General features: G+C 39.4%; 1 protein-coding gene across 1 annotated transcript in view; it reads left to right on the top strand.

Annotated features, from left to right (window-relative positions):
* Nucleotides 1-17,182, top strand: part of LOC128733533 (frizzled-like) — a 103,285-nt gene that overhangs the window by 54,243 nt on the left and 31,860 nt on the right. Inside the window, exon 3 of the mRNA XM_053827184.1 lies at nucleotides 6,320-6,514. Within this exon, the coding sequence (XP_053683159.1) occupies nucleotides 6,320-6,514 (195 nt within the window). The remainder of the gene's footprint in view (nucleotides 1-6,319; nucleotides 6,515-17,182) is intronic.

The following is a 17,182-nucleotide window of genomic DNA, read 5'->3' on the forward strand; positions in this document are numbered from 1 at the left end:
CTCCAACGGACAGCGACTATTAACGGCAAAGAATTAAAAGTGGTTGATGAGTTCGTATATTTGGGATCGCTGGTCATCGCCGACAATAAAACGAGTAAGGAAATTCAACGACGCATTCAAGCTGGAAGTCGAGCCTACTTTTCGATCAAGAAGCATACTCCGCCGCACAAAGCTGACGATGTACAGAACGCTAGTCAGATAGGTAGTCCTCTACGGACTTTGCTTACGAAAGACATAAGGATTATTTCGGGCTGCCTTGATGATCTTTGATTGAAGTTTCCGGTCATATGTTCCACTTTTACGTCGAGTTAACTCTGTGCGATCCAACGTCAATGTTTCCTGGTAACGTTTAAACACGGTCACGGTAGAGCCGATTTCTGTATTAACGACCATTCCTCCTGACTACGCAGGGTTTTCAATGTGAGCGCGCAGAACTTTTTCACGTCCTTCGCGTTGGATTTTCGATAATTTTTCAACTCGTTCATCAATCCTGGTGAAATTTCTACCTCTAAGTAAACAATCCTTCCAGATCAAAATGCCGTCTTGGCACGATAACTAGAGGTGCTGCAGTCAGTAGAAAAAAGCGGCCAAGTACTAACTGGAACAGATTTTAGTACAGACCGCCCAGTTAGCTTCGAGGTACGATGCTGGTCTTACTAGCCAGTCGTCGTATGTTCGAATCTCGGCTAGGCGGTGCTTGCTAGATAGAGTCAGTAGGATCGTTTCATTGGCCCCGTAACTTTTTTTCATAAGTAAAGAATCTTTACTAAATGTACTCCTCAGATGTGGGCACCGCTAATCAGCTAACCGCTAATCTTTCAGCCAACGAGTAGTGCGTTCGCTAGGTTTTAAATGTGTTAGCGCTTTCATTAGCTTACGATAAGTTAAAGTGCCACTAAATAAACTACTAGCCGCTAATTTTTGAAAATAATAACAAAAACGAGTGTGCGAATTCTTGCATACATTGAATATGAGATTTCTTAGCACTGATTCATGCCAGCATGGGAGTCTAAACAGACCTCTGGCAAGACAGCAGGTTGTGACCTAACAAACCGTTCTATAAAAACAAAAAATTGCAAATATCACATCAGAAAAAATACGGATGGGAACAGTTGATAAAGATCTAGGCAACGTTGTCGATCCTGCGTCAAACGAATTATAGTTCTCCAGTTCTGTCGGTCCTGGGTTGCGGTCCTCCAATCCCCTTCAATACCAGCTGAACGTGTATCATCCTTGGTAGCGCACATCCATCGGGTGCGGGGTTTACCCCGAAGTCTACGCCGTCTTAACGTCCACAGACAGATGAGTCCACCAGTTCTACACTCAGAATTTGAATAGTAACTGACGCAGAGTAAACGTCTGATTCGTCGTAGAGCGACCCTCACCAAAACTAACTGGGCACTCGCCGACGAAAGACTCCGTTTGCGGTCTCAGACTACAGTACAGAATACGAGAGAGTACCTAGTAGCTAGAATATTGAGCAATGTATTGCCTCGATACTTTTTACGCCCGAGTCGATGCCCTTTTTACAAATAGGGCATAATAGGTCATCCAACTACTGCTTCGACATTTGTTCTTCCACCCAGATCCTGACAATGATTCAGTGGATTGCTTCGCACAGCCACTCGCTCTGCGCTTTTAGATGTTCAACCGAGATACCGTCCTTCCCAGTTTTTTAGCTCACTAATTAACCTTCTTAATCTCCTCCTGTGTTGTTGACTCCACAGCTTGGCTATCGCTGTTCCTCTTCCTTGTGATCTCCGCGTTTACCTCTCCATTTAACAGCGTCTGAACGTGTTACTTCCAGCTGGCTGCAATTGCCGTTTTTCCAGTTAGCAAGTTGCCAGTTGCCAGTTGCCAAAAAAAAAAAAAAAAAAAAGTTGCCAGTACTATCATTGGCATGACAAAATTTCTGCACCTCACCGTTTTGTAGAAACTCTGTGTGTCGTTGTTGGCGAATCGCTTGACACAATCAAGGAGTTTGGAATTGCTTTGGAATGATCGGTGGGATGTTCCCACGCGTAATTTGAAAGCAGTCAATCAGTGCAAAGTTACGTAAACGGAGCAATAAGGCACGTTTCTTCAACTACACCGCTCGCCTGATAATGAGAAACAGTTGTTAGAACATGTTGACGGCCCCCAGAAGGACGTGAAAATCATTGTCAGCGACATGGAAGTTCAGACTGTAAATGATTTTTGCAGTATTCGTGCGATCAAAACTCTCAGTGGTGTACAACACGGATTAGGCCGAATGTCTCCACCCAGCAATTACGAGGCACCGCCCTTGCCAAGGAATTTTATGAAATCCCAATGAACCCGACGGGAAACCGCTGATCTTGCAATACTGCCCACACAGAACGAAAAAATGAATCTCCATTTCGACGTAAATTGAAATGCATATAAATTAATGAACTCGTAACAAAAATCACATACATTTTTCCATTAAATAATACGTAAATAGCCTAATCCATTTCAAAAGATATATTTTTACATAAATTAATGAAAGTAATAAAATAGCCTACATGTAGGGTAGATGCTCCAGTAGTTGTGGTAGTACCAGTAGTGGTGGAAACTCGAAATATATCATAATTTTGGCGGATTTCGAGATAATATCCGTTTTCTATTGTTAAATATATATTTGTTAACAGTTTTATCTAAGATTCACAGTTAAAATTCAAGATGTTGGTGCAAAAATTACAAATTCCTTTTCAGCAGTCCAATAGAGTGCAATTGCTTAAGAAATTCGTAACAATCCATAGCATTTTAACAAGCCTACGTTGTTATCCACCTGCTGCCATGCTCATTGCAAGCGTTGCTAAGGCGGTAAACAACATTCCACTATTATAGGCAAATTTTCCACTATTATAGGAACATTACCACTACTTTAGGAGCACATACTAATGTCAGGAAAAGCAATATTTTAGATATATTAACCAGCAGAATGGTATAATTTTGGTATGTATTTAAAGCCAACACTATGGTGCACCATATTATCATGTAGTTCAATTGGAAACTGATAAATTAAGCGTTCAAATTGTCTTTACACACTATCCCCCGACATAATCCCTCCATTACTGGAGCATCTACCCTATGCAATACAGGCTGCGATATTTTATATTGAGGAATAACATGTAATTTTACATCATTTGCGATGTTCCATTTATGTGCATGTCCAAAGACGGAAATTCACAGGATTTTTTCAAAGTGTGCAGTGCACAACAAACTAATGTCAAAGGTTTCCTTTCGATGGCACGTCAAGTGAAATGAAATTTTACTTTCAATATTAAGTAGAGTTCGTGTGGGTATTTTCAGCCTATTAAGCGGTAGCCTAAACAATATAAACCATATAAACTATACACGGGTAAAAATCTCCAAAACGAGCGAAATGATTCAGGATTCCCGGTTTCTAGCTCATGATTTATGAAAATACACCATGAATAAAACCATTATATCACGAGCTTCTTGCAGTACAACACAACGCCAAATCATGAACTATTATTCATGATTTTGTGCTGTCTGATATGGCAGTTCAGTCATGATTTGACATGAACTCACATTTCATGATTTTATGATTTCATTCATGGCATCGGAATCAAATTTCTTTCCGTATATAAAACTGCAAAGATACTCAGATGGAAACTACAGTAAGAGTTGGAACTATATTTATTCTAGACAAGATTATCATACCAACTGGTTGGATAACATTTACCGAATTTCTGAGTGCATTCTGGTCTTGACAAAACGCTATTAAATTGAGTTATAAACGCGAGTAATGATGAGGTTGCTGTGACTATTTTAAGCCTGTGTGGTTTTAATTTCCAGCAGGCCGAACGCGCCTGTATGGTACAAACTATAACAGTCATATAGAAATCCTCCGAATAACTCAATAACTGTGTTATCATTTCATGATGTAACTTTGGTAAATTTTAAGGCTTTCATTAGTGTTGCATCAATTTTCCAGAACCTTGTGGCAGCAAGTGAAAGCGCATCAAATGCAAGTGCATTCGAGGCATCTGCTCAAAGTACCAGAAGAAAACATACTTGTTGCTTTATTTTCTACAAACCACAACAATAACTTCAAATTTGGAACTAGAAAGGAGTGGAATGAGAACATGATGCTATAAAGATTGCAGTAGCTAGCTAAATCTCCACACTTCTTCTGTCAGATCATTTACTTTAATTTCCTTTTTTATCGCTTTCTGTGGCACGGGAAAGTAACTGTAAGAGTGAGGCAAGTGAAGGGTAAAATTTGGTGTCATGAAGTTGTCTTTAAAGTTCATTTCTGCTATGTTTTATTTTATTGATTCAAAATAAAGTAAGGAAGCAACTGAAGCAAAGGAAAAGTTACCTGCAAAAAGTTTACTGTAGGAACGTCATCGTTCAGCAGCCGGGCCAGATAGGAACGGTCATTCTGTTTCGCCATGGTGAGCTTTCAGAGCTTTTGTTGACTTTTCGGGATTGACAATGATGAAATCAAAATGAGATGTAGTGGGAATTTTTTGTAAAACCAAAAAAATCTCAATATAGGTATCTTGACACCGCTACTGGGTTAAAAATTTAATGAAGCATTTGACGTTTTTACAGTTGCGTTATGTACCGTTGTGTGGAGCGGAATGAAAAAAAAATTAAAACTGACCGTCACTAACGAAATTTTAATAATATAATTTCCCTTGGATTTTGTTACAAAATATTTTAGCAGTAGGTAACGTAACAAAAAATAGAACGCAATATATTTTCATAACTATACCAAATTATCAACTTTATAATTTGATATATTTCTCCGCTCAGTTAGCAAAACAAACGAGCATTCGGTCGATCTAAATATTCTGAATATATTAAAGATTGCTGTAAATCACAAAACAAATACAAACAAATATAAATACAACTCTTAATGATTGGGCACTGCAAAATTCTTGTAACCCTCACTAAATATAGAAATCTGCATACATTTACATAGAATTTCGAGGCTAGAATTACCAACATAATTTATGAATGAATCCATATATAACATGGTCGTTAAACTCATGATTCAGCTAACGTACAATAATCGCTGGTATCGGTTTCCACCGCTGGCTGACCGGAATGGGTTAAGATTAATAACCTTTTCCAAATCATCTTCGTTGGAATTACATTTCTTCCAGCATCAGCAGTTCGTTCGGCGGTTCCCGAGCAGGAAGCCAAAATTACGCTCCATTCGCGATCCATTAGTGTGATTCGAGCTGGGATTAATTATGCGTTGTGCGCGATTTTTCTGTTTCTTTGCTCACAGACAAGAGAAAAACAATTTCAATTTAAAAGAAACATACACTGATTCACTATATGGGGTTCATGTGATGATGATAAAGAATTATGAATATGAATATGATTGTAAAGATTTTTTTTATGCTGCATTGTCATTTATGACGAGTTTATTTTTCTGACTAAATGAGAAAGTTATACATACTGCAAGCAACTACAGACAAGTGAAACCAATTAAGTGCAGAATTGTGTTGTACTCTGACGTACCTATCAAACTGGTTGCAGCAACTTTTGTTCTTCTTGTATGTATATTCGTTTGATGTCAGGGAGCATTGTATCCAACTCGAAGAATCCTGCTTGATAGCTTGATCAAGAATATTCATATCAAATTATAAATATTGCTGTCCATTGATTTGAAAGCGATGTAGAGCTTGCAATTGTATTAACATCCTTTGGTATTTTTGCATTGCTGCACAACTCTATAAATACGGATCTAACAAATGCTGCACTAACTAGAAGTTGAACCGTTTGCTAAAGCTGATCTATTTTATATTGACAAAGCAAAGCAAAGCCTGGGTGCTAATTCCGTTATCGAAATTTGACCTTCTGTTTTTTTATACGACAGACTTCGCAACCAGCTGTTAGAATACAGAGCAGTGCGGAGTTAGTGCTACGATCCTGTTGACTCTAACAGCCTCTCCCAGCCGAGATTCGAACATACGACGACTGGCTTATTAGACCAGCGTCTTACCTCGAGGCCAACTGCGAGGTATATTGACAATCAGTTCGAAATTTTTGATGTCCATTTTAAGGTTTTAAACAAAATATTTTTTGTCATATTTATCCGAAAATGAGTACTTCTTTAGTTTACGAGCCACGTCCTAAAAACATCTTTTAAATTGTGAAAACAACTTTAGGTTGCTTCTGCTTAATCGACAGAAATTAAACCTGCCCAATCATTTTTTGCGACCATAAAAAGGTCATTATAATCTCCTTTTTGTTTCATTCCTGTTTTTTTTCTTCTAAACACAGTTCCACATTTTAACCTCGTTCGTTAATGCTGTTCCATTTATCATTACAGGTGCTCACGTTTCTGATCGATTCCTCGCGGTTTCGATATCCGGAGCGGCCGATCGTTTTCCTGGCGATCTGCTATCTGATCGTCGGTTGCGCCTACGTGGCCGGTTTGGGGGCCGGCGATTCGGTAGCGTGCCGGGAGCCTTTCCAGCCGCACATCAAACTGGGTCGGATGCAGATGCTGGCGACCATCACACAGGTAAGGGCGCTCGCGAGCGCGTTGAAAATGGGGTATTCGATGGGATTCGCTGATTATTGGCCTCTGATCGTCCCTGGCTCTGGCTAACTGGTTGCCGTATATCGTATGAAACTGTTTGGGAGATAGCTATCGGCAGGAAATTAATCCCATAATATCGGTGCGTTACTAAAATTGAGTTTAAAATTATGCTTTGCGAGTTGTTTTATCTAGATTTTTGTAGTTTTATACATTAACCGTTGGCGTTTTTGCGTATACGTTTTTGCGTGTAAAGGGAATATCATTCAGCAAAAATAATTTACTACAATATTAGAAGGTTTTTGATTTTCTCTCAAAAAGTCATTTGAGAAAAAGATTGAAATTAATGATACACTGAAAAAATATTGCAAACTGCGATTTTTTTTGGATAGAGAGAATAATCAGATTCCTTTAACCATCCGAATTTTATAGGATAAGATAGTATACAAAGGATGTGGGGATTCGATAATCAAACAAAATACACAAGGAATAAAAAAAATTAATAAAACCGCATGGCAATGAGAATCTGCTTACGCGAATATTCACTATTCAAATAATAAATCACACCGTAAAACTCGCATTCTTTCTGTTTGTGTCATTTTATTGGCCACTTCTGAGCTCATTCGTATAAAGTTGAATGCTCACCACCCGAAAGGGTTTATTCAATGGGTAATAATAAATGTCGAATGTGCAAGCGCATCACATTTCACATCTTCTATATATTTTTAACCTGAACCATGTGGTAGATCCTCCATCATAGGAGAAAACCCGCTCCTACTTTGAAGGTCGGTGCGTTTTTTGTCTCGCTTCGGTTGTTTCTTTTGCATGCTGAATTACCATCCTCCGAGGGTTGATCAACGAATTTTGAAGGACTCGAACTCGAATCCCTTTGATGCTGCTAAATAAATACACCGAAGAACGTTGTTGCATTCGATGGCATCGATAATACCTCAACCTATTGAGCAGCCGAATTACATTTCTCTCGAATTTACTGAAGTAAGACCACAACCCAACTACTTTTGATTGGTACTATATAACACATTGCTACCCGTTCCTTTCGATAACACCCAATTCCAAATGGGACACAGTTCAAGCAACACTTTGCCTTGTAGAAAGGGTATGTTAGATATCCTCTATCGTGGTAAATGATTTGAACATCAAACACCCGCTTGAAAGTTTTCTTACGTGTTTCGAATAAACTATGATGATTGCATTTGCAAGTTTGCCTAAGACTCTGTGCGGTAAAACGTAACGAGCTTGTTCAAGGCATGCAATTTATTTGTTAAGTACATGTATATATCTTGCAGAGGATAACACAAGGATGAACGAATAGCTCGTTTCACAGCAGAACTAAGTGCTAAATAGTGCTTATATCTGATTGCATCGATTTAGTGAAAAAGGAATATTCAATATAGTTCTATGTACTGAACATTGTAACTAGCGTTAGGAAATCGGAAATGAAATTGTGTTTAAAATGGGACATAAAATTGGACATAAGTTGAACTTAAATTGCACTTTAAATTAGACTTGAAGTATGACTTAAAACTGAGGACGAAAATAAACTTGAAATTTTGCGTGAAATTGTCTTGAAATTAAATTCAAATTTGGTTCTATTTACTTTGCTTGGTTCTACTTCAAATTTAATTAGGATTTGGACAACAATGGACTTGAAATTGGAATTGCGGTTCAACATGAAATTAGACTTGAATTTAAACTGGATATCTTACTTGAAAATAGACTTCATCACTCATTTAATTTCCGTTTTTCAGCATTATGAACCTTTCGCTCTCAAGATCACTGAACAAATTGATACATTAAGTTCAGCGTGAAACACGGGCTGTAGGCATACGGATGTTAGGCATATGGCTGTTAGGCATAATGGACGTTATGTATTAACACAGTAGGCACAATGAACATTAGGTATAATGGACGATAGGCATAATGTGCGGAAGGCATAATGTATGGTAGGCATAATGGAGGGTAGGCCTGATTTGTACCAACTATCCGCCGTTAGTTTGAACAGGCCTAATCGACTCAGAATAAAAAACCGAAAGCGGCTTCCCCGCTTTTATTGGCTACTGACTGACCCGACAAACTTCGTATTGCCACAAATTAAACTGTGTTGTACATAAATCGTGAATCTCGGATGACCTTTGTCACAATCTCGAGTTTTGCTTTCTGGGGAGTTTATGTTATGTTTTAATATACAAATTTTCCTCACAGTAAAGTAGAAAACAACTCTCCCCCATTTCTTAGCCTGATAAAATAAATCGGATAGCCTATAAATATTCGCCATCATTACAAACCATTTCGTCGGATACCATTTTGCGGAACACCAATTCTCAGTTATGGTCAATCGCGGAATATTGAGTTTCGCAGCCTCAATCCTCCACCTACTATAGAAACCATCGACCGTGAAGTTTTAATCTAACTTGTTTTTACTTTCAGGACGACGACACTATGCAGGCCCTTACGACTTGCAAGGTACTGCGTGTGACGTTGTTCGTCCGGACTAACGCGGACTAACACGCTTTCGGACGAACAACGTCACACGCAGTACCTTGCAAGTCGTAAGGGCCTGCATAGTGTCATCGTCCTGAAAGTAAAAACAGGTTAGATTAAAACTTCTCGGTCGGTGGTTTCTACAGTAGGTGGAGGAACAGGCACCATTTGTGTCTAAAAATAGCCCAACCCATGTCGCTACGGTTAATAAGGGGGGTTGTGCAGACTTCTTTTGTCCAGCGCCTCTATGGTTCAAAGGTACACGGGTACCAGCGAGCCACACGCCCTGGCAGGTGTTGTGGGTTCAAATCCGGTTATAATCTCTGATTATAGCTTGGTTCGACTCATGCACCTTCCAGTATTGGACAAAAGGTAGGAGTCAAAATGACTACTTGTCAAGCATAGCTACCAATACCCCCCCCCCCCCCTTCCTTTCCGCTCTTCCCCCTCCTTCACCAAAAATTTTCATTTCTTTCCCCTACCGTCCCTTCAGCAATTGTAGAACCATCGTTTCATTTTTATAGGTTTAGATTTGTATGGGAGCCCCCCCCTCTTAGTGGGGGGAGGGGTCTCTAACCATCATAAGAACCTTCCCTGGTCCCAAAAACCTATACATGCAAATTTCACGTCGATCGGTTCAGTAGTTTGCGACTCTATAAGGAACATACGGACAGACAGACAGAAATCCATTTTTATAGGTATAGATTTTAAAGAAAGTGGGATACGCCAGTGCCCTTCATCATTCATTTAATTTCCGTTTTTTAGCATTATGAACCATTTGCTCTCAAGATCATTGAACAAATTGATCCATTAAGTTCAGCGTGGCACACTGACTATAGGCATATGGCTGTTAGGCATAATGGACATTATGTATGAATACAGTAGGCGCAATAAACATTAGGCATAATGAACATTAGGTATAATGGACGATAGGTACAATGTGCGGAAGACATAATGTATGGTAGGAATAATGGAGGTTAGGCGTGATTTGTACAGGGCTTAGAATAAAAAACCGAAAGCGGCTTCCCCGCTTTTATTGGATACTAGCTGACCCGACAAACTTCGTATTGCCACAAATTAACCTGTGTTGTACATAAATCATGAATCTCGGATGATCTTTGTCACAATCTCGAGTTTTGCAAGCCCCCCAGTGGGCGGCGCTTCCGACGACGGGTCACCGGCAACACTCGCGACCGTCTCGTCCTGAATGATCTAGTGTTACTATAGATAGCTTTTGTGGTCTTGTATTGACTAATGTTTTATGGAAGAGTCTCGAATTTCTCGAGTTTGATTAGGTTTTGAGTTTCACAAAAATTTCTGTTTTATTTGTGTGAGAGTCCATATCCCCCTACCACAGGGGTGAGAGGTCTCTAACTATCGTAAAATAAATTCAAAACTCCAAAATCTCCTACATGCCAAATTTGGTTCCATTTGCTTGATTAGTTCTCAAGTTATAAGGAAATTTGAATTTCATTTGTATGGGAGCTCCCCTCTTAAAAGGGGAAGGGGTCGTAATTCACCATAGAAAAAAATTCTGCCATCTAAAACTCCCACATGCCAAATTTGGTTCCATTTGATTGATTAGTTCTCGAGATAAGAGGAAATTTGCATTTCATTTGTATGGAAGCCCATCCTCTTAAAGGGGAGATGGGCCATAACTCGCTTTCTAAAGAAGAGAGGGGTCTCAATTCACCATAGAAAAAAATCTTGCGTCCAAAACCACTTACATGTCAAATTTGGTTCCATTTGCTTGATCAGTTCTCGAGTTATGAGGAAATTTGTTTTTCATTTGTATAGAAGCCCCCCCCCCCCCTCTTAAAGTGTGGAAATCCATAGAAAATATACCATAAGAAATATTCTTGCCTACAAAGACACCCACATGATAAATTTGGTTCCATTTGCTTGATTAGTTCTAGAGTTATGAGGATATTTGTATTTCGTTTGTATGAGAGCCCCCATCTTAAGAAGGTAAGGGGTCCTAATTCATCATAGAAAAAATGGTTGCCTCCAAAAACACCCACATGCCAAATATGGTTCCATTTGCTTGATTAGTTCTCGAATTATGAGGAAATTTGTATTTTATTTGTGTTGAAGCACCCCCTCTTAAAGTTGGGAGGGGTCCTAATTCACCATAGAAAATATTTTTGCCTCCAGAATCCTCCACATGCCAAATTTGGTTCCATTTGCTTGATTAGTTCTCGAGTTATGAGGAAATTTGTATTTCGTTTGTATAGGAGCCCCCCCTCTTAAAGTTGGGAGGGGTCCTAATTCACCATAGAAAATATTCTTGCCCTCGAAAACTTTCACATGCCAAATTTGGTTGCATTTGCTTGATTAGCTCTCGAGTTATGAGGAAATTTGTATTTCATTTGTATAGGGGCCCCCCTCCTAAAGTGAGGAGGGGTCCCAATTCATCATAGAAAAAATTTTTGTCTCCAAAAACACCCACGTGCCAAATTTGGTTCCATTTGCTTAATTGCTTCTCGAGTTATGAGGAAAATTGTGTTTCTTTGGTACAGGAGCCCCCCCCCCTTTTAAAGTGGGGAGGGGTCCTAATTTACTATATAAAATATTCTTGCCCTCGAAAACCTTCACATGCCAAATTTGGTTCCATTTGCTTGATTAGTTCTCGAGTTATGAGGAAATTTGTATGGAAGCCCCCCCCTTTTAAAGAGGAGAGGAGTTATAATTCCCCTTATAAAGAGGGGAGGGGTCTCAATTTACCATAGAATAAATTCTTGTCACCGAAAACACCCACATGCCAAATTTTGTTCTATTTGCTTGATTAGTTGTCGAGTTATGCAGAAATTTGTGTTTCATTTGTATGGGAGCCCCCCCTCTTAGTGGGGAGAGGGGTTTCTAACCATCACTAAAACCTTTCCTGGTCCCAAAAAACCTCTACATGCATATTTTCATGCCGATTGGTTCAGTAGTTTTCGATTCTATAAGGAACATACGGACAAACAGACAGACAGACAGACAGAAATCCTTCTTTATAGGTATAGATTGAGCGAATCGATGCGAGGGCTAAGAAAGTTTAATTAGAGTCGGTAGACCTAGTAAAACGTTTAAACCTAGATATTTGGGATTTCTGCGGGGGACAGCGGCCAGTCCTTCCGACGGCGGATTGCCGGCACCACTCGGAGCCTGCGGCTGTCTCACCCTGAATCATCTATGAATATTTTTCGCGCAACTTTTCAAAAAGACCTAAGTAAAATTGAGAGACCCTTCTTGGCGTCCCTCTCTTCCGATTATTGCAGTGACATAAATGCATTTCAACCAGAAGTTTTCTTAACGATTAGCTAGCTAGCAACACTACAGAGACTATAGATTCAGAGGCGATAAGGCACTCAAAAACCGCTAAATTTGGAATCAAAATGGAGGATCACAAATAAAGGTAACTCTCCGTATAGATTCAAAATTTAGCGGTTTTTGAGTGCCTTGTTGTTTCTGTAATCTTTATGTAAAGCTGATGTGGTAAATTGCGTTTGTGTCGCCGTGATAAGCAAAAGAGAGCAAACCCGAATAGAATATCTCATTGTTACTTAGGAGGTATAGAAAAGCTATGCGAGAAATGTAATAATGTGATTTTAAAGCAATTGACAAATTGACAAATGACAAATGGCTTTCTACTATTCTATTCCTAGTCATAGGAAGCCAAAGTTTTGTAAATAATGCTTAACGTGCATTATGCCTATCGTCCATTATGTCTAACGGGTGTACCCCATTAGACCCCATTAGGAAAATTCTATTTTGGTCGCTATAAACCAAATCGATCACGATGAACTGAGAGTAAAACTTTAAATTTTCTGCTCACGAATGCATTTTCAAGTTAACAAAGCTGGTGGACTGATTTAGCTCTTTAAGCTATTATTTATTAAGAGTAAGCTGTATGCTTTATAGCAATGCAGCAAAAAGCTGCATTAAATTATGGCGGTAGCTGTCAAGCAGCGAAAAGTATAATCGGTTTTGATGCTGCTTTTTGCAGAGCGTGATAACAATACTTGAGCTTGTAATCTGATTTTTTAAGCTGAATCTGATTATGAAAAGCTTCTGAAGAGTGGGCCCCTTGGTTGGAAGGCAGTTTTATAGTGGTCATCAGGAAATTCTGGTGGAACTCAGAGTTTTATTGGCGGTTTTATAAAATTGGTCATGGAAACGACTAGAGGAATGTAATGAAACTTAGAATGGTTGCTTGGGATATGCACGATAGGCATAGGAGGTTATGCGTAAATACATTAGGCATAATGGACGATAGATATAATGATCGATAGGCATAACGTACGGAAAGCTTAATGAATGATAGGCATTATAGATGTTACGCAATATGCCGTTTGCTTGTAAGAGGTCCAATCGACTTGGTTTTATAAAGCATTACTTATAGGCTGATCCCGATTACCTACTAATGCCAAAAATACAAATGGCAAAATCTCGAATGACCGAAGCACAAATGGACGAAATAACAAATGCCAAGATATACCTGATGGGCGAATCATGAATGGCCGAATGTTCGCGGCCTTCGACGTGGTTAAAAGTTGCCTATTGACTCTAACAGCCTGTCCCAGCCGAGATTTGAACATACGATGACTGGCTTATATCTCGAAGCCAACTGGGAGGCATGCGTAGCTTGACATGTTTCAATAAATCTTACTTTAACTCGCTTGTGGCCTTCAAAGGGCCATTGGTTACAAATAACATTAAAGCCAAAACACGTTCTTCGCAAATATGACGTGCTATTCGAATGTCCTTCTCTTTTAACATGAATGGCAATAGGCTCTTGCTCCAAGAAGATTTTACTAGTTTACTTTCACAGCTTACCGCTTGTTACAAAGCAGAAAATATGGCACATACGCAAAAATTTCTGTTTTATTTGTATGAGATCCCTTATCCTCCTACCATAGGGGTGAGGTGTCTCAAAGGATCATAATATAAATTCATACCTCCAAAAACCCCCACATGCCAAATTTGGTTCTATTTGTTTAATTAGTTTTCGAGTTATGAGTAAATATTTGTTTTATTTGTAAAGGAGTTCCCCCTGTTAAAAGACGGGTGGGTCTCAGTACACCACACAAAACATTTCTGCCTTCTAAAACCCCCACATGCCAAATTTGGTTCCATTTGCTTGATTAGTTCTCGAGTTATGAGGAAATTTGTGTTTCACTTGTACAGGAGCCCCCCTCTTACGCCCTCCCTAAAATTGCTCTCTTACCCCCTCCATAAAATTGCTAGTCATTTTATCTATCCAACGATATATAAATTGTTCAGTTTCGTTCAGTAGTTTAGTAGTTATTAACATTCGAAATCTTTCATTCAAACATTACACTTCTATTTTCGTTTTCACAAAGTGCTACCCAGTCCCAGTATAGTAAACAAAGATGTAGTCCTACGTCAAAAAATTTTTGTCAAAAATATTATTTTTATCAACATTCGAGAAAATAGTTTTCGGCGAGATTTAGCCGAGCCTTCCCTGTTTCCGCCTTTTGTGATTCGGCCCAATACATACAATACCCAATACGCTCTGAATCATTTATGAAAAATAATAAAACATTTTTACGGAATTATACCAAGCCAAATAATTTTCTGTAAAATAGCCGTTCATGCTTATGCAAATGTTTTCATGGCAATCGACGTTATGTCAAACAGCGTGATGTCCAAAGAATTTATGTTAAATGGGTGGCTTCCGTTCTCGTAGTATTGGGACAGAGCGAAGATTTGCTCAAATGCGTATTTATAGGAAAGCCAAGTTTTGTAAATTAAGCCTAATAGTTATTATGCCTACCGTCCATTACGTATATCGTCCATTATGCTTATGGTCCATTATGCCTAACGTCCATTATGCCTAATGTCCGTATACCAAAGGTCCGTATGCGAATCATCCATATGCCGCGCACCCCTTTTTTTCGTTCATTAGTAAGCATTGTCCAACATTGTCCTTAAAACATCATTTTTATCAATATTAGTCGAGAAAATAGTTTTCAACGAGATTCAGCCAAGTTGGGATTCAGCCTTTTGTTTATTTTAATTATTTTTTTTTTGAATAGCCGCTAGCGCTACTTGGGCTATATGGGCCAGCATATGATGTTAGAGTATTACAATCAGCCTTTTGTGATTCTGCCAAATACAATTGGATGCGGTTTGGATGTCGGTTATTTGTTATTCGGCCATTCGGTACCAGCCCAGTGAGTCAATACGAGGGGTAGGGAAAACTAATTAGAGTCGATAGCCCAGGAAAACGAATACATCTAGACATATGTGATTTCCTGCGGAGGGGCTTTGGGAAGTTTTTCTTCTCATGAAAAAACTTATAAAATATTTACGGAATTATGCCAAATGGTCCCTTATGATTATACCAACATATTCATGGCAAATGACGTTATGTCAAACTGCCTACGCCTAAATAACTTCAGATTAAATGGGTTGTGACGAAGTGATGATTGACTTTAGAGCCTATTCATAGGAGAGCAAAGTTTTGAAAATTATGCCTAACGCCTATTATATCTAACGTCCATTATGTCTAATGTCCGTATACCTAAAGTCTGTATGCCTTACGTCCGTATGCCGAACGTCGCTCACCCAATGGACACTGTGGTCGTACGCCGAGGATGAAGGAGGCACTCATGCGAATGCTGAGTTTCGCTAGTTTATTTTGTGGATTGTTTCATGGTTATTTAAATAGTAATTTCAGTTACCAGTTTAAAAAATTGATCTTTTCTATCCCAGTACAGTAAGGCAATTTCAAAAGAATTTATTGATGCTCATAAGTGTAGGAAAGTAAACCGATGCTATTAAAAAAGATAGATTTAGTCAAGTTGACCTACATAGACGCTAATACTAAAGAGGATTGAACACATTAGCGAGGCAAAAACAGACTGCTAATATTAGTTCATGCCAGTTGGAACGTCTCTCTTCAATAATGTCCAGACATCCCGTTCCAAATGATTGGATTAGCAGTTGATTTGAAGTTTGAAATTATCAAACACATAAATGAATAATACGGGATTTAGTTAGGATTTCATCAAGAAGGCATTAAAAGTAGACCAGTAGAATAAAAGTTGTAAAACTAACTCTAACGAAGCTCTAGTTTCTATCAGGGGCATTAAAATTTGTCGAAGCTGTCCGCGGCTGACCGAAGGAAACCATTCAAAGATCATCATAACCGCTTATAAATGGTTACTAAAACATCACCTTTTTTCCATCACTATTTAAACCACAACTTGCTGGCTATATCTAGCTAAACGCCATTTCCAGCGAGCGAGCCAGTAAAACTACAGTTGCCCTGAAGCTGATCCACCATCGGAACCGGTTTCGGTTGGAACATTGGCACCGTGTCGAGCTGCTTTCCGTCTTTATCCCAGCCACGAGCCAGACATTAGCCAGCGAAGATGCAGTTTGCACAGCCAGCCCGAAAGGAGAGCAAAAACTTATCGCCTCTCTTCCGAAGTACAATTGTTTTGCTCGTTTTTTCCTCTGATAGAAACCTCCTTGCAAGCAGGCGGATCGTTGACTTTCTAGGAAGCAAACCACAAGCTCAGAGACCATTCATTTGTTACGTAACGCAGAATCCCCTCGTATAACAAAATCGTGCACGGTGCGTTCATTTATTGTTCCTCAACGCTAAACACCTCCCTCCTCTAAGTGCGCCAGGTAATTTATGCATAGACCACTACGAGTACGGCCAAGGAGCTGACCATGCGTCATATGTTATCGGTTACCTAAGCACCGGTTGATACAACGCAAAATCATAATAATAATTTAATATCACGGGCGACACGGCAAGTACGTAACGGTCTTGATCTGCGGCGGCCTCGGCTTCGTCGGTAGCTTGGTGACGTTCCGATCATCGTAATCGTCATCGGCGTCGTCGTTGATCAAAACCAACCCGGGAGGGACCAATGCCATATGCGGTGCCCGCGGAACCATTTGTATTCATAAGCTCTCTCCGGTCTGGAGTGCTCGTTATTTCCCGGTAAACCGGTGACTTGCCTCGTAACGAGCCATTCAATGTTATGTGTTTGTACGCAGAAATTGTTATGTTCATCATTGTTCGTTCGAAGGAACGTGTAAGCCCATTACTCGAAGACCACAACCAACGGAGCGTCTGACTACATCTTCCCGAAGAAAAAAAAACTCCTCATTGATTGATTTGCATAT

The sequence above is a fragment of the Sabethes cyaneus genome, chromosome 2 (assembly GCF_943734655.1).
Source record: "Sabethes cyaneus chromosome 2, idSabCyanKW18_F2, whole genome shotgun sequence".
NCBI lineage: Eukaryota > Metazoa > Arthropoda > Insecta > Diptera > Culicidae > Sabethes > Sabethes cyaneus.